Source organism: Phoenix dactylifera, chromosome 1, assembly GCF_009389715.1.
Source record: "Phoenix dactylifera cultivar Barhee BC4 chromosome 1, palm_55x_up_171113_PBpolish2nd_filt_p, whole genome shotgun sequence".
Lineage (NCBI taxonomy): Eukaryota > Viridiplantae > Streptophyta > Magnoliopsida > Arecales > Arecaceae > Phoenix > Phoenix dactylifera.
The window spans coordinates 16,016,047-16,036,310 of record NC_052392.1 but is presented as its reverse complement, the minus strand read 5'-3'; the positions used below and the strand labels follow the sequence as shown (position 1 = coordinate 16,036,310).

General features: G+C 35.9%; 1 protein-coding gene across 5 annotated transcripts; it reads left to right on the top strand.

Annotated features, from left to right (window-relative positions):
- The first annotated feature begins 7,539 nt into the window (after positions 1 to 7,539).
- Positions 7,540 to 19,979, top strand: LOC103705381. 5 transcript variants are annotated; one of them, XM_008789076.4, is made up of 14 exons: positions 7,549 to 7,690; positions 8,572 to 8,724; positions 8,823 to 8,963; positions 10,286 to 10,334; positions 10,605 to 10,622; positions 12,123 to 12,238; positions 12,317 to 12,430; positions 14,095 to 14,145; positions 17,279 to 17,367; positions 17,458 to 17,518; positions 17,759 to 17,836; positions 17,962 to 18,072; positions 19,055 to 19,208; positions 19,551 to 19,979. In XM_008789076.4, exons 2-13 carry the CDS (start codon positions 8,590 to 8,592, stop codon positions 19,184 to 19,186), a joined length of 1,095 nt encoding a protein of 364 aa, XP_008787298.2. In that variant the 5' UTR covers positions 7,549 to 7,690; positions 8,572 to 8,589; the 3' UTR covers positions 19,187 to 19,208; positions 19,551 to 19,979. The 5 variants fall into 5 exon arrangements, with proteins under 5 accessions (XP_008787294.2, XP_008787298.2, XP_008787293.2 ...); XM_039127960.1 differs by lacking the exon at positions 19,551 to 19,979 and adding an exon at positions 8,023 to 8,070 and having other exon boundaries at positions 7,568 to 7,690; positions 8,575 to 8,724; positions 19,055 to 19,526; XM_039127959.1 differs by lacking the exon at positions 19,551 to 19,979 and adding an exon at positions 8,023 to 8,070 and having other exon boundaries at positions 7,568 to 7,690; positions 19,055 to 19,526.
- The last annotated feature ends 285 nt before the right edge of the window (positions 19,980 to 20,264 follow it).

Below are 20,264 nucleotides of genomic sequence, written 5' to 3'. Positions count from 1 at the left end.
TTTTATCAATGACCTTGATGTAATGCCACTAAGGCATCTTGATCTGCTTCCATTTTTTTCAAAAATAGTTTTTTTGGTGGATTTAATTTATTTTTTCTCTGAAATAGAATACGATTTTATGAGAAACATAATTTTTTTTAATAATATTTCTTATTTTATGTATATCTATTTTATTATAATCATATATTTTGATTGAAAATAAGCACAAGGCCGTGGTAAGCAGACCATCCTATTACAGTGATGATCACACTTCAAATGATCCAACAAAAAATATTTTTATGTGCTTACAAACTACAACTGCATGTATCCCTGCAATTGAAGTTTAGCAACAAGCAAGTATAATAGCTACAACTGTACTTACGTGCACATTCTATTGCATCGTATTTCTAACTGCAAGGAATCAAACGACCTTTTGTTCAACATAATTCTGCATTGCAGTATGCATTCCATTGTCTTCCCAGGCTCTAGTTTGATCCCGTGTCCAGCCATCTGCACCTACTAACAGTTTAAGTTGTTCTCGCACTTCCCTACCAAAATAAAAATAAAAAATAAAAAAAATAAATTCTTGCAGTCCTATCTTGCCAATGCAACTCCTTGTGAACTAAGTTGCTTCCTCGGATCCTCTGGAGTAAAAGAAGTGAACCGTCTGAGATTGGCAGCTTAGAAACCCGTGTAATTGAATTAAGGACTCGTTTTTGATTCTCCGGAAGAGGGGAGGGGGAGGGGAAAGTATGGTCAATAAAAAAATAAAGAAATACCTTATATTTAGCTGAAGTTTTTAAAGGAAAGAGAAATGAAAAAGTAGATTTTTTATAGGAATAAAATTTCTATAATTCATAGGGAAAAAAAGCCTGAAAAAGTCCAATTTCCATCGGTTGGAACTTGGTGTATTTTTTTATCCAAAAGTGCTATTAAGCTTTTAGATAAATGAGATAAGATTTTTTTTTATTAAGAGCATAACATGTATTTTATATAGCTTTTCGAAGAAAGTATATGCTCAACTAAATATTAATTATTTTGAAATATATCACTGATCAACTAAACATTTTAAAATTCACTTCCTAGTACCATAGGCATCAATTTTTCATGAAAAACAATCCAAGGTGAAAATTTTTTGGTGAACCAAACAAGTCCGAAGAGCCTCCTCTATAGGCCTGTTAACGAGACGAGCCGAGCCGAGCCGAGAAGCTCGGGCTCAGGCTAGGTACCGAGCTCTGTATTGAGCTCGAGCTCGAGTTTGCTTGGCAAAGCAAAGGCTCGATCTTAAGCTCGTAAAGCTCATTTCAATTACGAGCTCCAGCCCGAGCTCGAGCCCCGGTCGCTCGCTCATGATCTCTCCACCCCTCCCACATCCTCCTAGATCTACTTCCGCAAGATGGATGCCATGGAGCATGGCAGTGTTCATCCGCCCCTTACGCTTCAGCCTCTGCCGCCTCCCGCCCCTCCCCCTCCCCCTCCCCCTCCCCCACTCCACTGCGCTCTTGCTCCGACAAGGACGACAATGTCATGAACGAGGCGATGACGATGGCGGCGCCTGTGTCGGCGGAGTCGGCAGTGGCAATACCCGCAACCTCCACCGCCTCATGGCCAACGGAGGCAAGATCGGCGGCAGGCTCAGGTTAACGATCTCGAAGGCGGTGCGGTCCAAGATCACCACCGGATCTAGGGTCGAGGAGAGGGCCCCAATCCCGTCATGAACCCTAGCCCTACCAACCGGTTCTTCAGGGGCTATGGCGGGGCAAGGCCGGCGATGGAGGAGATAAAGAGGCGGCTGGAGAAGAGCCGGAGGAGAAGGAAGAGAGACTCTCCGGATGCAGTCGGGGAGATGGTCTCGGCGCTGAGGATGCTAGGTGATGGATTCTTGCGGATGGAATAGATGAAGGTGGAGATGGAGAAGGTGAGGATGGAGATGGAGTTGAAGCGCACCGAATGATCCTCAATTCCTAGCACCGGATCGTGGATGCCTTCGTCAAGGGTTTCTTTCGAGGGAAGAAGAGGTCCAAGGTCTCTCCAGAGCCCTGATTTGTTTTTGTTTTTGGTCTCATGAGCTGTTCGGGCTCGGATTTAAACGGGTCTCATTTTGGGCTCGGGATCGGGCTCCTTTAACTAACGAGCCGAGCGCGAGCCGCGCTTTTACTGAACCGAGCCTGAGCAGCTCGGCTCGTTAACAGGCCTACTCCTCCATAAGAAAAGTTAAAAATTAGAACTCTATCATATGGAACAAAAATAGAGAGAAAAGATCGACAGGTCCTTGCACCCTCGTCCCCCATCCGTTAGCTGGTGTTGCACGTGGCGTTGAACTATCGGTTAACAGGATTCCCGTGGGCCCCCATCTCGATTTCCATTGCTGACCTGGGACTTTACAATCCACGTTTTCTATCACCTGACTTTGCACATGATCTTGACTTTTGAACGCCAGAGCCGCCCACATGATTTCTCCAGTTGATCTGCTTGTAAGAATCTAGCTAAAAAAGGAACTAATAATTGAAGATCATAGTGATTTTTTATTCAAATAAAGGTTCTCATTTTTTTTTTACATGTTTCAAAAAACAGTTACCGAGTCTGGAAAGCTCAAAAACTCTTTCTTTTCTATGAAAATTACTCCTTTTTCTGTGGATTCCGTTGCAACCAAACATACCCCGTACTTAAATGTATAGCTTGAAATGTGAAGGAGTGCCTCAGAAGCTTGATCAAGTTATAGATTGAAATCTATCGTTTGGTCCTTCCCATGTACTTAATTCCTTCTCGTTACACTTCTTATTACCATCACCCTTACCATAATAGGTCGGCTGTTTTGTTCCTATGCAACGTTAGAAAGATTGCGTGCTCTGAAGAAATTTAGAATTCAGAAACCAAGGTTATTTCTGTTTAGATTCAGAAACCAAGGTGGTGCGTTTCTCCCAAAAAAAAGAAAAGAAAGAGGGAAGTGGTGCCACTTCAAGTGAACTCCAAACAAGATGATGAAGCCACAGCCCCAAATCAAAAATCTATTTCCACTTGCAGGTGTGCCATTGTTGTTTAATTTGCCGAGCACATCTCCTAGATTCTACATACATGAGAAGGCTCGAGTTTTAATTGATTAATTCTCAGAGTTGACATATATTCACAAATTCTGAAAGTTGACACGCATTTCGTTTCACATTTAATTTTGACAAGATAAAATTTGTACCAAAATTATGGACACAAGACTAAAGTTATTTGATTACAACTCTTTTAACTTTTTCAAAATTATTCTTTTAATAAGCAAAACCTGTCTCACTAACAAAACATACAACCCTTTCCATGCTCCCAAGTGCTCAATTAGCATCACTAAGCTCTGTTGACCCGAATCTTCTGCCTTTCTAACACCTGAAAGCAACAAAAATATTAAAAAATACCTATGCTAGTGATACATGATGCTTGTGTTGGAGCAAATTCAAGTCATTTCTATATTTACAGCAGATATGTGGTGCAAGTGAAATGAACCTGCAAGCATGTGTTGGAAGAAGACATATGCTATAAGAGATTCACTGAAGAGCAAGCAAGCTGGATGGGGACTGCTGAGTGGAATCACTGCCTGGCTAATAGAGTCCATGAGGTCCCATTAGATTCACCTCTAACTTCGTTTGGCCAAGAAATACTTGAACAAGTCCATTAATCAGGGCAGAGTACAACAAACAAAAATGTTCTGAGATTGTACCCTCATCTTTATGCCATATATTGTATCTTGACTGTTATTGCACTCACGCTAGATTAACATGACCGACCGTTTAACCAAAAAAAAAAAAACTTAAGGAGGAGAGAGGTTTACAGAATTTAAGAAGAATACAAAGGATCACTAAGTAGCGGTAACTGTGATTACAGGAAGTTTGTCGAGGGAAGGAACCAACCTATGAAATGGAGGGAGAGGTAGGGAAGGTAGACAAAGAACTTTATGTTCACAGGAATACACTAACCAGGCTCTAGATGCAGTTAGCATTGTACAATTGGACCCTCAGGTAATGGATTTTTCTTCTTGGTTATTGAAAAAAAAAATAGTTGCACGAATATTTTACTGTAGCATGTGACACAAAATGCAAATGGTATCCAGAGTTAGTAAACAAAGTGTGCAAATACAAAAGGCGGTTTATTTGTCTGTGTTCTTTGAAAAAGGCAGCATACTTGCAGCATTATTAAATGAAAAAGTAGCAGCTTCTACATCCTCATCAAATGAAAATGTAACAAAGCCGAAGCCACTAGATTTTCTAGTTCCTGGCACTCTAGACAATTTTGCACTAAGAACCTTTTCCTTATTGGAGAAGAATTTGCTAACTACCTCAGAGGTCACTGTCTTTGCAAGATTACCAACAAAAACTTGTGTGGGCTGTCAATAAATTTAGATTCTTCAGCTTGCAGAAGGGACAAATCTACAATAATTAATGGTATGATGAAGACAAGTAGATTGATAGAGTATAACAACCCATGACCTCACCCAAAATGACTAGCCAGAAGGTATTATTTGGATTACTTGATCATGTATAAGTATTCAAGATCTACCCAACGAATAACCGATGTAGGACTAAACATATGCCCAAGATCCTGTATATACTCTCTCCATTCAAACCTTGACGTCCTCGTCAGGCTAAGATTCAAATTCATTCAAATCTATTCACAAATTCATTTAAAATTATTATTGTGATGATTGATATAAGTAATAGATCATAATAAAAATATAATAATAGTACTTTTTTTAGTCATCTTTCACTTAATGCAAAAATAAATTTTTAAAGTATATGATTCTTTTAGAAAAAAATTGATGAAAAAAATGAACTTTGAAAAATATTTAGTTAAAATAATACAAATGAAAATAACAATTGTTATTGGCATCAAATTAACTGTTATAATGCTAAATAATATGTTATAAGAGATTTATTCATCAAAAATAAGAAATTTATTTATTTAAAAAGAAAGTATTGAGATTTTATAAATTTATTAAGAGCAAGAATTTTTTGATAAATATAATCAATTTTTATTAAAAGTAAAAAAGTTTCTTAAATGATTATGATCATTTTAGATATATATATATATATATATATATATATATATATATATATATATATAATAGATTATTTATAATAAAGAACTACAGTCCAAAATAAACAATAGTTTTAAATAACAGTCTTACTTATTATTGCAAATAAAGAGTTGTATTAACAGCATTATTGATATGGCCGTCCAGCTCAGCAAGTGGCCCAAATTTGGAAGGGCGCATATTATGTTACCGTTGTATGGATAAGAAATTTTTGCCGTGTTTGAGTGGAGCCGCTTTGTACTCACGCAGTTCGGAAAGTGAGCATCGAGCGGCATTTCGGGTGTCTGTTAAACGCCCCCGGTCCGAGATCATGGTTCGGGTAGCGGCAACCGCCGCTTATTTATATAAAAACTCTCATATAAAACATCTTATCATAACACAACAAAAATAATTTAAATAATAATATTTTAATTTTAATTAAATAATAGAGCAAAAAGTTTTATAAATTCAATAATATCCTAAAATCTATCACTCTAAAATAAAATTTAGTCTAAATAAATAAGTTAAAATCTTGTCTCTAATCGTTTTTCCATAATAAATAGGACGAGTTAATTCTTCAGATCTATAAAAACAATAATAAATATTATATCCAATAAATAATCAATATCTTAATTAAATAATACATATAATAACATAAAATATAAATATAAATTACGATGAATCGGTATAAATACATAATCAATTCCGTTTCAAAATATAAATCCATATCTTTCAAATATCCATTTACGTAATCATAAATCTGATTTGAAACAAATCACATTCAACTCAACAACTTTTAACTATGGTCACATTTATATTCTGTGGCTAAGCCAAAAAAAGAACCACACTTATCCCTGTGGAGTGAGCCAGAATACCATACTTGTACCCTACGGAGTGGGTCAGAATACCGCACTTATACCTTATAAAGTAGGCCAAAATGTTATACTTATACCCTATGAAGTGAGCCAGAAACCACATTTACACTCTGTGGTGGGGCCAGAATTAATAATAGTTAGAGTGCTGATGCATATTCCCAATTGGCAAGGTTCAGAATGTAGTTAGGCTGAGAGTTCAAATCTAATATACATCAAAATTCTTTTTATAAAATAATATGTGTATCATAATCCAATCAAAATATGCATATACAATATAAAAATAGTAAATAATTAACAATAGTCTGAAAACTATTACTTCAATTTATATATCTATTTTTATTCAAATCACCATCTCGTAAAATTCATAAATCACATATAAATCTATTAACAATTTATTCGATGAAAAAATAATATTATGTAAATAAAGAATTTAGAAAAGGTAGATCATTACTTACCTTGCGAGCGAACCCAAATTATCACTCCAATCAATTTCAAAAATTCTTATCAGAGATATTTAAAAATTATACTTTCAATCAGAATTTATCATGATTATTCTAAGAATAGAATCCTAATTCTAATGCCCTTATAGGGCTGACCTAACGGAAGTGCACGGCATCCTGGTTAGTCAACTCAAGATGATGTCATCAAGTCATGCTTAAACTAAGGCATAGATGATTTAATAAAGATCGAAGGTGATCAAATTTAATAATGTTTGACAAGAGTTACTGTGAGGGCTGACACACTGCCCGACAATCCTAGATCAGGACTCTTTACCTAGGTCGATCCAAAAATCACTAAGAGTTATGGAGTCCAATCAACCCTAGTGAGAGAAAGTCCAGTTAAAGAGAGAAACTTTGTAGGGAGAGAAATAAGAGAGAAGGGGTGGGGAAGAGAGAGAAAGAAGAGAGGAAGAGAGAACAAGTCTCTCTCTAGCCAAGGAAGAAAGGAGAAGAAAAGGTGGTTGCAGGTGGTGCCCAAGGCCAGGGATCCATGGTCGGCCAATAGGCAGCTGACAACGACCGGTCGCTAGCACCAAAAATAGTCAAAAACAAGGGTTCCAACTCCTCAAGTCATGAAATTGCAAATCCGGTGGCTAAATCTCTGGCCATGACCACAGGCCGTTGCAAAGGAATGGAGGGAGGCCTCGGAGACAAAAACCGGTGGCGGAACCTATCGGAAAACAAAAGAAGAAGGCTGACTTTCACAAAATAGGGGAAACATGAGCTTTGCTCCTTCTCGGCCAAATTTCGGCGATTACCAATGAAAATCGAACTTCCAAAGGTCATAGAAGAGGGAGACAAAGGTTATCCAAGGATTGTCTGGTTCTTACCTGGCTTTCCAGCGGCGGTACGACATGATCGACGATTGTGGAGGAATTTAAGGAAATATCCAGTGACAGGCTTTGATTAGGGGGTCTGGGTTCTCCGGTGGGATCGAGAAGAAGCTCGACGTGGCTCTAAATGGAGTCAAAGAGTGCTAGAATCAGGCTCATGGTCGGATTCTGACGAGGTCTGAAGGACCAGAGTCTTCTTCCCTCTCTGCACATGCCAAGCATGTGAGATTTTACTTTTATTATTTTTTTGGGCCAAACTATCTGGACCAAAAACTCTGGGCCGGTCAAATGGACCGAGCCCAGCTGGGTGTCACAATAAATCTATAGAGCAACGGAAAAACCCTACCGCGCCCGGGGATCTACAATTGAAATGGGCGGACGTCAAGCTTCTCCTCCATATTAGATTCAAGATTCAAGAAAAGAGAAGTTTTAAAAAAAGGAAAATAAGAGAAGGTAAAACTCGATCTTTCCTATCTCTTGATCTACGTAGTTCTTGAACTAATATGGATCCCTCGGATTTTTTGTGCTTGAAACGGTATTGGTTTTTCATTAATTATGAATTTTTTCTAAGATTTCTATCATTGTAAAAACTGTGCGGTAGAAATTCTTGGGATCGGTGAGAAGGAGTACAAATCTATATGATATATAAAAGAAGATCAAGAAAATGAGTTCTTGTAGGAAAATATCAGCGGATCCGCGTTCAGTTTTCTTTTCCTTTTTCTTTTTCCTTTCTTTTAATGTTTTCCTCTCCTGCCCACTGATTCGATCTGATGCGACAAATGCAGTGGTTTAAAGAATACTTCCTCTTAGCATGTTGGCTGAGTCGTTTGAGGGTATGTGCTAAAGGTGCTCATAAACTTATTTTTCTCCGTTTTCGTGTTGGATGGCCATCTGAGTTTATTTTCCGCAAGTCTACTTGGTTGATTTGGCAAATGCTCCTTGCCCGATATTTTATCTGGTATCGTATCTAAATATATTCTTGCAGATCTTGCTATTAGTCTTAGTTGCTTTGTAATTTTGGGCAGTTGAACGAAACATGCATTACATCCATTTCTCATTTGTGGAAATTTGTAATGGTTTGCTTCTGATTCTGAAGTATATTTGATTGAATTTGATATAATATTACATCTTGGTTTTTTCAAGGGTATTGGTATATTTTAAGCAATTTTGCAACTGCTCTGTTCTATTAAAAAAAATGTAATCAGATTGATCATTTACTATTCGAAATCACTGATAATTCTACTAAACCAATCTTTGATTTGCTCTGGTGGGAGCATTGGGTATTTTTTTTGTTTTCTAATAATTATTTTTCAAACATGTGAATGAGCTTGCAGCAGTGATTTGAAGGGAACATGGCTACTCCAGATGTCATGCTTCCCCAGATTGCGATAATTGGTGCGGGTATCTTTGTGCGCACACAATATATTCCTAGGCTAAGGGAGATAGCTGATCATGTGATTATTAAAGCAATTTGGAGTCGTAGCGAGGTATGTTATTCGTTCCCTAGTAACACTGGATTGTTTTTCTACAACAGTTTTTGTAGCATGCATCTGCATTACCTATTGTCATGTGGCATTCTAACTAGGAATCTGCAAAAGCTGCTGTGGAACTTGCACGTGATTTTGCGCCAAAAGTTGAATGTAAATGGGGTGACTCAGGCCTTGAAGATATTATTCAGGATAGTTCGATAAAAGGAGTTGCAGTCGTCCTTGCTGGGCAAGTTCAGGTTTGGGTGCAAACTTGATGTTACGTGCTATTGCAACTATAAATATGTCAATGAAACATTGTTTGGTGATGTGCAATTCCCCCTGCCTTCCGCAACCTGCACTTAGAAAAAAGAAAAAGAAAAATTGAGCATGCTTATGCAAAATCAGTAACTACTTTGGTCCGGATTACAAGACTTCTCATGCTGGCACAAGTTTACTAGTAGTTACAAAGTCCTGGAGATTGAGATGGTTACATCCTGTTGTCAACACTCCATTTTCAAGGACCATAACATTTTCTAGACCTCTTGAAATTTGTCGACCCAAGGTAGGATTCCCCAAATACTGGAAAAGACAGATGATTCAATCACTTTTTAAGTGCTTGAAAGAAAGTTGGTTTTGTAATTTGATTAATAATATAACTTTGTTTAAGGCTTAAAAACTTGTGCAAGGAAAACAAAGTGAGAAAGTAGAATAATAAAGATGTAATTAACTTTAAAAAATGTTAATAAAGTCACTGCATCAGCCATTCAGAAAGTATGAGAACAAAAGGTGACAAGACATCTGCTTGGCTAAATCACCAATATGCAATTGCCTCCTTGTTTGCCAACGTATCCTCAACCATGTTGCCACTTCTTATTACATGCATAACGTGTAGGCTGGCAACCACTGTAGGCTATATATATCCCCAGTGAGGTCCACTGAGAACCACCTGTATTTTATTAAGGAATGTCGGTTTTAAGTGCATTAAGTTGTCTGATCCTCGATCACAGCCCTATCATAGGTAATCTTACTGGGAGCTTAAGACCATAAATATGGGAAAGTGTTCAGCTCTACTGAAGTCAGTGACATTGACTAGTCTGGAACAACCATAATCTTTTCTGAAGAGCATTCATGCAATATCTTTATTCCATGCCTCCTATAGTCTCCAAAGTGGACATCATCACATTTTAGTTTTACCTACTATTATGGAGGAAGCACCTACCTGGCATCGATGTATCTGGTTCTGTATCTCTCTGCATGTTTATATTCTACAAATTATCCAAGAGGTTGCTCTTATTTCCTAATTTTCTTTTCTTTTCAAATATAAGCATATGACACAACAGATGATATAACGAGATGGAAAAAGATTTTACTAAAGAAGGTTAACACCCCACATTTCTCTAAATTGTGTCCTTTTGGAGCTGCTTGTTACTCTGGTACTTTTTAGAAGTTAAAAGTTTTCCTTCTTCCTACTCTAGCAACCAATACAGCTTTCTTATACATGGCATGAAACTCAATTATTGTTTAGTTTCTTTTATGGTTCAAAGAAAGTTGCTACTGATATAGCTAATTAAACTTGCAGGTTGATATTTCCCTGAAATTGTTAAGGATGGGAAAGCATGTAATTCAAGGTATTTTGGAGAACAGTGAAGACAACCTTGGCAATATAATCTTTTCCTTTAGAGGATCTTATCACATTTTTGCCAATCCCAAATAGATGAAATAAAGCTTGTTGGTTATGGTTGTATCACCCATCTTTGCTTTGTTGAGGAAATATATGTCAGTTGTTATTGTGGTCATTTTGTTCTGAGATTTGAACTAATTTTTTTTCACTATTTATCATACAAATTCTAATTTGTTTTTTTATCTTCTGCATGACTAATGGATATGTTGGGCGAAAGAGAAACCTGCTGCTGAATGTAAGTATCCTTTAGTTCTTATGACTTAGATCCAGAACTTTGGCATGATTTAGTGGCTAACATTTAGATGGAAATTCTTCATTGTTATATGCTTCCTTGTTTTATGAGAGTCTCTATCTCGAATTACATGTCTGTTCGTCATAAATTTACACTGATGCTGCAGTGATGCAATACTCTTTTATGCTTTTATCAAGATTATATGCCATGCTCCTTAAAAAGCATATTTCTTTTAGTTTCTATGTAGTATGTACCTTTAGCTTACTTTATGAACAAAAGTCATGCCATTTCTCTGTAAAGAGAGTGTCTGCTTTTTGTTTTTTTTTTTTTGCATCTTGCCCACTTATTTATGGACCTCTAGTGTCTTCCCAAATGCATTTCTACTTCCTCTTGTGGTCTAATTCTTGTTTGGGTAGTTATATTTTTTGTCTTCCTGCTATTTGCGAGGATATTTGTTGGGAAGAAACATGGAGGAACTTCTGATAATAGAGTATGCTAGATCTGAGGTCTAGTCTGAGCTGAAGTCTTCCTTCATTCGTTTGTTATTAGCCTATGAAGCTTTAATAAAGCACTTATAAGTTGACATGGTAGCATGTAGGATACAATTAATTATGAGAGACAGCCTTGTTAGGTCACACTACACCATCTTCTTTCCACACATATCTCTTTAATATTATTCTTTGTATCATCTGTCTATATTTAAATTTCTTTGTCAATTGGGAAAGGTTAAGTATTTGACAAATTCAAGTAAGTAGAACAGTCAAATACTGAACCATATATTCACATTAATTATCACCTGATGTTAGTTATGATCTGCAGCATTTTATTTCATGCACTAAGTGCATGGCAGAGCACCAACAATCACGTGCCATTTTTCCATGGTGGTTGTTCTGGTGCTATTTACAGGGCTGACAATGCGAATGGTAGATAGTTGCCACTCTGATTGCTACCAGTGACACCAATAGTGCCAATCAGGCACAACCACTGCTGGTGCACCCAAATGCGATTTGCTACCTCTAATACCATTTACTCTTCGTGACAACTTGGCAAGGGATGTGTATTTGTTCGTTACAGAAACAAGACAAGTTTGAAGATTTTGGCGTTCTGCCAAGTCAGAACCAATTCTGAAGCATTTGTTCATCTTTGTTTGTTACATTTTCAAAAAAGCCTCTAGATATATGCTTGTTTTTTTTTTACTTATATCTTCTCGCTAGTTTGCCTCTCCAAACATAATATGTTCACTTTTCTTGAATAAAACATGTTTTTGCTCATTCTAATATATTGTAATGAAACAACATGATGAGAGTAGAATTATTTAGGGAAGAAATAGCATTTTGCTCCTGAAGGTAAACACAATAAAACTCAAGTAAGCTTATTATGTTTTTTAATATTAACTCTCTTTTTTTCTTAATAATTGATATAAAATATATATACTTGATGTATTATTTTCATGTGGTCGCATGTCATTCAAACAATAAATCAATCTCCCTATTGAACTATCAGCAACTATTGAGGCAGACACTGCACTGTCGTGTTATAAATCTTTGTGCGACCATTTCCCCAGCCAACCAATTTGGGCTGTTGCAGAAAATTACCGCTTTGAACCTGCATTTGTGGAGGTATCCACTTTTTGCTATTTTTACTTGATTCTATGTAAACAGTTTTCTTAGGAATATTCTCTTAACTCTGTTCTGCAGGCCAGAAAATTAGTAAATGAAATTGGTGATATGATAAACATCCAAGTTATTGTCGAAGGATCAATGAATAGTTCAAACCCTTACTTCTCTAGCTCTTGGAGGCGAAAATTTGCTGTAAGGATTTACATAGGCAAAATTGCTTGCTATTTGCATCTGTTGCATATGCTGGTCTAGCGATTGATTAATGCACTTCAATACTTTCATAGTTTAAATTTAAATCTCAGAATTCTGGGGCTGTGTATTATTTCCAACCAATTGAGAAGATCAGAATGTTTTATTTGCTTTGGCCTCTTTTGTTAATATTATTCTTCTAAACCACGACGTCATAATAAAACCTAAATCTTCACTGAAAATATAATACAACTTTTCTATGTATGGCACCCTTAAAGACGAATTTCTTTTCTCTAAATATGTTAAAAAGTTCTACTAGTGATTGCAAACAGAATGCATGGAGTATAGTTAGGCATAGACATAAGTTCTGTTTTTGTGCAGTAAGTGTTGCATTTCACTTATCCAAATAACAAAATTAGACTGGGCAAACCTCCATTGCATTTTGTGTGAATTCTGCTGAAGTTTAAATTTACTCCTCTATGCCAGAAAACTTGCTGCTAAACTTTTTGGATCGTGTTGGACTTAGGCCTTATTTAGTGTTGGTGTTGGTGGTATAGCTTTTGTCAGTAGAGCTTTCGCTAGTATAGTTTTAACAAAATTTTTTTTGTTATTTAGTAACTACATTTCTAAAGTATTGTAAAACTTTAATATCTATTTCGTAACCAAACTAAGAAAGTGCTTTTAGTCTGAGAAAATGACAATAAAAAATATTGCATGGTGATTTCAATTTTTTAAAACTCTTTGTACTATCATGAACTATTATTATAAAGTGTTCTTAATTTACAGACTATCTATTTTGAATAATATAATATTGTAATATAGTAGTATAATATTATAGGAATATAATAATGTTATATTATTAAATTATGATTATTATGATATAATAATGGTAATAACGTAACATTGTTAAAATATTAGTATAATATAATATAATATAGTATTGTATAGTATAGCATAAGAAAATAAAATACATATAATATACTGTATCTATTATTAGTTAATAGTTATAATATAATATTTTGATATAAAGTATTGAACAATTATTATATATTACTATATTATTATATAATATAATATTATTGCAATATATGAATGTAATATTACTATTTTAGTAATATATATTAAGGGTATATTAGTCAACGAACATGCTTCAGAAAGCATTTATAGGGAGAAGCTCCAAATTGAAGCTTTTACTAAGTAGAGGTTTTTCATCTTCTGGGAGGACCAAAAATTTCAGATTTTTTACCAAACATCTATCTATTGCTCACAATAAGCAACCTCAAATGGGGCATTAATCATGTACTTTTCTTGTAAGTTTATCATCTGATAAAGTTGGACTTGGTTGCCCCCGCTTTGTTTGTTGTCTTTTCAATTGTCTTACAAATCTGGTGATGTATGGGCTTTTCCATGTCGTTTATATAAACAAAGCATATCGAACATTTTCTCGCTTTCTTTGGTAGTTTAAACTTACCTCTTCAATTCTTCATTAATTGGTGCATGCACACATCTCTTAGATCTTGTGCAAGTATCTGTCACCCTGTACTTGCTGTTTGCAGAATAAGATTTAGCCAGATAACAAGCCAGGCCACCTTGAGCTTCATGTGTAGCTGAACTTGGTCATGTCAGATTCCATATCCTCCCGTAAAATGACTTATTCAATTTTGCAGGGTGGTTTTATTCTAGATATGGGTGTACACTTCATTGCCGGATTGAGAATGGTAGGTTTCTCCATTATTGCTGAAGTTTACAGGTAGCTTGATTTTGGTTGAACTAGATTGACTTAATTATCCTGCAAAGTGAGATAGGCGAGGATCAGTTTGTTGGTTATCTCTGTGAAAATGTTGCTAATCGGGTTTAACATCTTAGTTTTTTTCTTTTTCTTTCTTAAATATTTCTGTCCATTACACACAGGATTTCAACTACCAACCTTTCAAGTCTTCTTAATGCTGGCTATCAGTCTGAAAATGAATAAAAGTTTTTTTTTTCTTGATAATAACTGAAAATTCATTCTTTGGCATAGACCCAAGGCAATTACTCTGAGTGACAATGCAATCTTTTCAAAATCAAATCATTTTAAGAAATCTCAGTGTAAGAACATATGGAATGGCTATACGTCAGCTAGCTACAGCTGACCAAAGGTAATGCCACTCTGCTGATTCTGGGCTATCATGTTCGATAAGTAGTATCATTTGCATGTAAGGGTCTTAATGGGTAGATACTAGGGAGTAGACACCGATGAGCTGAGAATCCTGTCATAATGGCGAAAAAAATGTTTATATTTACAAAAACATTCCTGTGTTTTCTTCTACTTAAAATCAAGCTTCTTGATTCTTTTTCTTTTTATATGTGTCAAATCTGGTCTTTTACGTTAATTCTAATTTTCTTATGGTAAATAAAGCTAGAAAATCTTGGGAACTAGTGATTTGCTGGTGTTCACAATTAATGATGCTTAAGTGACAATGTCAAGTATCTTAGCTTCATTGACCTTAAAAGAGAGGCATAGTTGATATTTAGAATTAGAAGAAATGATTTGCCTTTCTTGAAATTCCAAATATTCTAGAAGTAGTTGGGCTTAGCAAACTGCAACTATCTTGTTACGCTCTCGGTCTTTGTAGGGTTGTTTTAAGGTGCAGTTTCGGTCAGAAGCTCCTTTGTTGGCTTTGTTTTCAGAGGAGAAACATAACTCTGCAGTCTTGAAGTAGCTGTTGGATAATGTTTTTAGTTATTCTCAAGTTGAATTGGGAACTTTATTGGCTAAAAGATGGTTCAACTATGTAGTCATGCTGTGGAATAAGTCTTGCAAGCACAAGAACTTGTGACTTATGGTTAACGTATTGAAAAGTTAATATTATATCTTGAGAATATTGGTGAAGTCGTAATCATGGTTGGCAACCTTATACCTTTCTGACATGTCTAAGGAAATATTGTAGGATATCAAATAAACCTTACTGTTGCCCTGCATGCCCTATCCCATGTATAGGGAAGAATGAAAGGAAATAAAAAGTCCCATATAGTTGAAATGACTTCTCAGATTAAACTTTGGAGTGCTTTTTAGACTTTGTCTCAACATAAAGGTATTATATAGTCATATTGAAGTCAAAATGAATCAGAAAGCTTATTTGAATGATGGCAAGTATTTCTTGAAATGTGTCTTTTATGAAAGGGTCACAACTATGGCCACAAGACCTCATCCATTATTAAAATTGGGAATATCTATAAGACAACAACAGCAGAGTGGGGACAAAAAATTAAGGAGTATATAGTATGAGAGCAGGATTCCAGACATTCTGGAGGTACTTCTTGGAATAAACTGGACCTTCTTGAAGTTTTGCATAATCTAAAACATAATCTTGCATGTAGTTGACGCAAATTAAAGAAAGCTATGTTCGACAGAAGGAAGACATAACATGTATTAGACTTTTCCTATCTCTGAAAGAATTTGCCTTGCCTTATTCAGCTCTATCCAAAGGAATACACGCACATACACATGCATGTGTATATAATAAATAAAACCTGGAGAAGGCTATGCCTGGAAGATTGTGTTTTGATTATAGTTACTTAAGTGATGTCTACATTGTGGAAGGAGCTTTGTACAACATTGTTTCTTAGGAGTGATTCATGCTGGAAGATCTTACCAAAATTACCATATCATGAACAAAGATATGAATCGTATCTCCTAGGTGAAAAAAGTCACTTTCAAAAATGTCCAACATAATGTGAATTTGGCAATTCTCTTGCAAATTACTGTATTTGAGAGGAATGATTTATGGAATAGCCTTTACCTTCTGTACTTAATCTCCATGTTGTACGGAAGGAGCCATGACCGTTTCACCTCTATATTTTCTTATAACCTTTCTTTTATAAAGAATATGAATTTCTCCTTCTAGATTAGCTTATGTTATGATGGCAGAGTAACAAAATGATTCATCACCCTAAGATTCCCATAGATACAAGGTTTAAAACTACAATAGCTTACATGATTCCTCCTAAACAATATTTTATTGTTATTTAATTATGTATAAGACTGGGCCTAGATTCAATGGCAGAAATCTACCTACAAAATTGTTTCATCATCCTGCTTATGTTTTACAGAAAGATGGAAAATGAGCAATAGTATGATTAGAGCTAAGTAACTGAACTCACATTTCTAGAAGGTGACATGTTCATGTTATGCCAAATTAGGCTCAAGAGAATGCTTTGTGAGATGAGTTGTGTTGTATAAATTCTAATTATGGGGAAATGCATGTATATGAAGATAATCCTTGGATCTGATGATTGGACAAAACAAAGTTAAAAAGGATGAAGTCAGAACTAAATCAAACTGAGCCTAGATGTTGCCCAAACATAGGCGATGTGGTCCTGATGGTTCGATCGGTAGAAACAAAGATGTAGAGCAGCCTGGGGGCATTCGATCATAGAATCTGAAAAGAATCATAGCTTTTGATAAAAATGAATGGAGAACTAAGATACATAAAGTTGACAATAATAACTAACAAGATTGCGATAGGACTTTTTAGTAACCAGCCAAAAGAGAATAAAGGATCTCAGATTATGTTGGAGCCCTTTGTTCATTTTCTTTCTAGCATGATATGAGCATGTCATGAAAATGGTATTTTTCCTTTATGTGCCTTGAGATTATGTGGATAGTGGACAATAAATTATCCAAATTTAAGCTTGCTTCATGATTCAAGCAACCACGTATACATTATTTTCCTGATTTATTTAGTTGTGCATGATTACTCATTTTGAACTTATATCTCAATGAGGTATCCAGAAAGTACATAGACATGGTCTTACTTGACAGCAACTCCTTGGTATACCTATATAAATATCTTTCCTATACTTGGGCAGATTGTTGGATGTGAGATTACCACAGTATCTGCTATTGCCCGTCATGTGGATATGGCTCTGCCGCCTCCTGATAATATATGTGCCCTTTTGTAAGTTTCTGCAATGTAAAGTTTCTGAATTAATTTCTGGAAATTAAAAATATCCTAACCACTTTTGATGGGCTATTCTTTTATGTGTAGCCAAGTGGAAAATGGCTGCGCTGGGGTGTTTGTCATGGTAGTATCCTCAGCATCACCCAAGGTGTGCTAAATAAATTTTATACAAATCTCTATATAAATATGCGTCTTCATCAACAATACAGCACTTGTGTAAATAAATGTTGCAATTACTTTTGTAGTGGCAATAAATGGAATCTTTTTATCCCTTATAAAGTACTTGGAACCACCTGTTTTACAATAAAGAATGTCTTTTGTTTTCTTTCTGGGATGTATTTTCACCAAATACATCTATCATTTTGACTGTTGTTTCTTGTGTTCTCAGATCTATTGGCGAGTTGATGGATCAAATGGAACACTTCAAATTGAGCGTGGGAGTGATAATGGGCAGCATGGCTACATGGTATAGTAGAACACAGCTTTTCCATATAACTCCATGGTTCTTTTCTCTCTACAAATTGATTTGTATCATGCTCCTGCTGAAGTTATGCATAATAATTTGGCAGATATAATGTGTTGTTGTTGCAGGTTCTGTTATATAAGGCTGATGGACATTGTCAAAGAACCTTCCATCCATTCTCTGGAGTGAATGAAGAATTGAAGGCTTTTGTTCAGGACATTACGCAAGCTACTAGTAAGGTATTTTTGCTCTTTAAACCGTTGACTTACCTTATCATTCCATTTTGATTTTCTTTTATCTATGTCAAATTTTTACTACCATTCTTTAGAAACAAAAGATTGTGCATTTCAATAGTTCTGCTTTGCTCACCTGTGTTATTTCACCAATTCTTCACAAACTAATCATCTTACACTAAGCAAATGTTACAACAAACATCTTGATTCTGTTGCATCTAATTAGCAATATAGTATCCATGAACTAACATCTTTTTCTACGATGAAAGTGAATCCTAATACATGAAGATGTGCATGTCCATTTGCTATTATTTGCTTTAACTATATAAAGGAGAAGGAAATACACGTGAAAATTTCATGTTTTACTTTGTATTTTCTTGGAAACTAGTTAAAATTACATTGATTTTGAGTCATGGGTTAAAATTAATCAAAAACCAGTTACATCTCTCACTGTCAAAATCTTTGAATGCACTCAGATGATTTGCCAATCACTAGGTGCATTCAGTATCAAAATGAACTACGCAAGCCGCATAATATTTTGCTATTCTAGTTTTCTTTGGTGCTTCATCATCAGTTTCAAGGATACCATCTCCAGTTCAGAGAGAGAGAGAGAGGTGATAATAAGCATCCTTTTCCCTAATTGCATCACTGGGTTGCATGACCACGGGTATTTGGACTCACATAAGTCAGGTCTGTTTTGGTGAATGTTAGACCTAGACTAACAAGGATGTCAATTTGCTAGTATGAGGAGGGCCATGGATCCCAATTGGGTCGGACCCCTCCAAACACACAACCACCCCACCAACACAACGTGCCACCCACCCACCCACCCACCCACCCATCCCCTGCGGGTACAACAAAAACACACCCAACAAAGAAAAGAATTGGCTTAAATCCAGCAATTCTAATGTCTGAAATAATTGTTACAGAGAGATTCTGAGGTCTATTTTTAAGAAACAGATCTCTAATTGAGCTTTGTTTTGTGCAGGAAGGCGTTGCTGGCCAGAAAGCTGAACCACGCAGTTCTTATGTTGAAGGTGCCCGAGATGTCGCTGTTTTAGAAGCCATGCTTGAATCAAGCAGAAAGCAAGGAGCTCAGGTCCATGTGAAAAAATTCTAGGCAACATCATCGTGTGCAGCAGGTCAATATCTGTCAGAAAAGCTAATGTCTCAGCCCCACATTTAATAGATAAAGCTGCTGCTACTAGGACTCAGATCAAATAGTTCATCGATTGATCCAGTCAGGTCTTTTAGTTGGTTCTTGGATTTAGCTGATGCAACTGTATGCCCTTTCAGAACCAATGATTCCAGTCATTTATTTCAAAGTGGTAACATTAGGGCCTTAGTCTTTGAAAGAACCTGCTGAATTCCTGGTCTAACAGCAGCAGCAGTATCCTTCTAATTTTTCTATACTTATGCATCTGAAATTATAAAGTATAGAATTTAAGTCTTGATCAGAATTTTGCGCATGGAACTTCTTATAGGAAATTCTCATGGGGTTTCAGAGTTCCGGTATTCTGCATAATACTGCAAAAAACTAGAAGCCTGAGATAGAGGGATGAGGCTGTTGGCGATAAAAAGAATTCGCAAATTGCTCTGGCATATTGGTTGAAATTTCAATGCAGTTGAGAAGAAATATAAGTTGAGTTGGTGCCAACTGACTGGATTGGGAAGTCACTGAGGATTGGTACCAGGGAACTGGGTCAAATCCTGCTTATTTGCTAAAAAATTAACATTTGGTCTTTTATACTTCTGTTTGCTACAGTGAGCTGAATTTCTTGTGTCAACATATGCAGCAGAAGTCCCTTTTTCCCCTTTGTTTCCTTTGTAGGTACATGAGTTTTTATTGGTGAAAAATATTCTGTTGAAAAGAATTATTCATTCTACGGAAGACGGGGATTAGATTGAAACAAGTTTTGGTTGCAGGCACAACCACTGGTATAGATTAAGCAGTCCCTTATGAATATGATTCGTATGGTTCAATTAGGGCCTGTTTCGTTGCTCCTTTATCTTACCCTTGCATTTCGTTAATGCTGGGTCGTGAGCGTTGCAAGAAGAACTATATATCTTTATCTGATTAAAGAAATCATGGATTGAAAAATTCTTTAATTCGACAGTAACATATTCTAACATCCAGACAAGCCTGTGGACAATAACATATACACAAGTCCCATCACTGTAGCCCCAACAGCAAATAA

Excerpts from the sequence above, each read along its gene's own strand:
- LOC103705381 (XM_008789076.4), top strand. The coding sequence starts at position 8,590 with ATGGCTACTCCAGATGTCATGCTTCCCCAGATTGCGATAATTGGTGCG. Across the intron at positions 8,964-10,285 it reads TCCTTGCTGGGCAAGTTCAG|GTTGATATTTCCCTGAAATT; the intron begins GTTTGGGTGCAA and ends TTAAACTTGCAG. Across the intron at positions 14,146-17,278 it reads TCATTGCCGGATTGAGAATG|ATTGTTGGATGTGAGATTAC; the intron begins GTAGGTTTCTCC and ends ATACTTGGGCAG.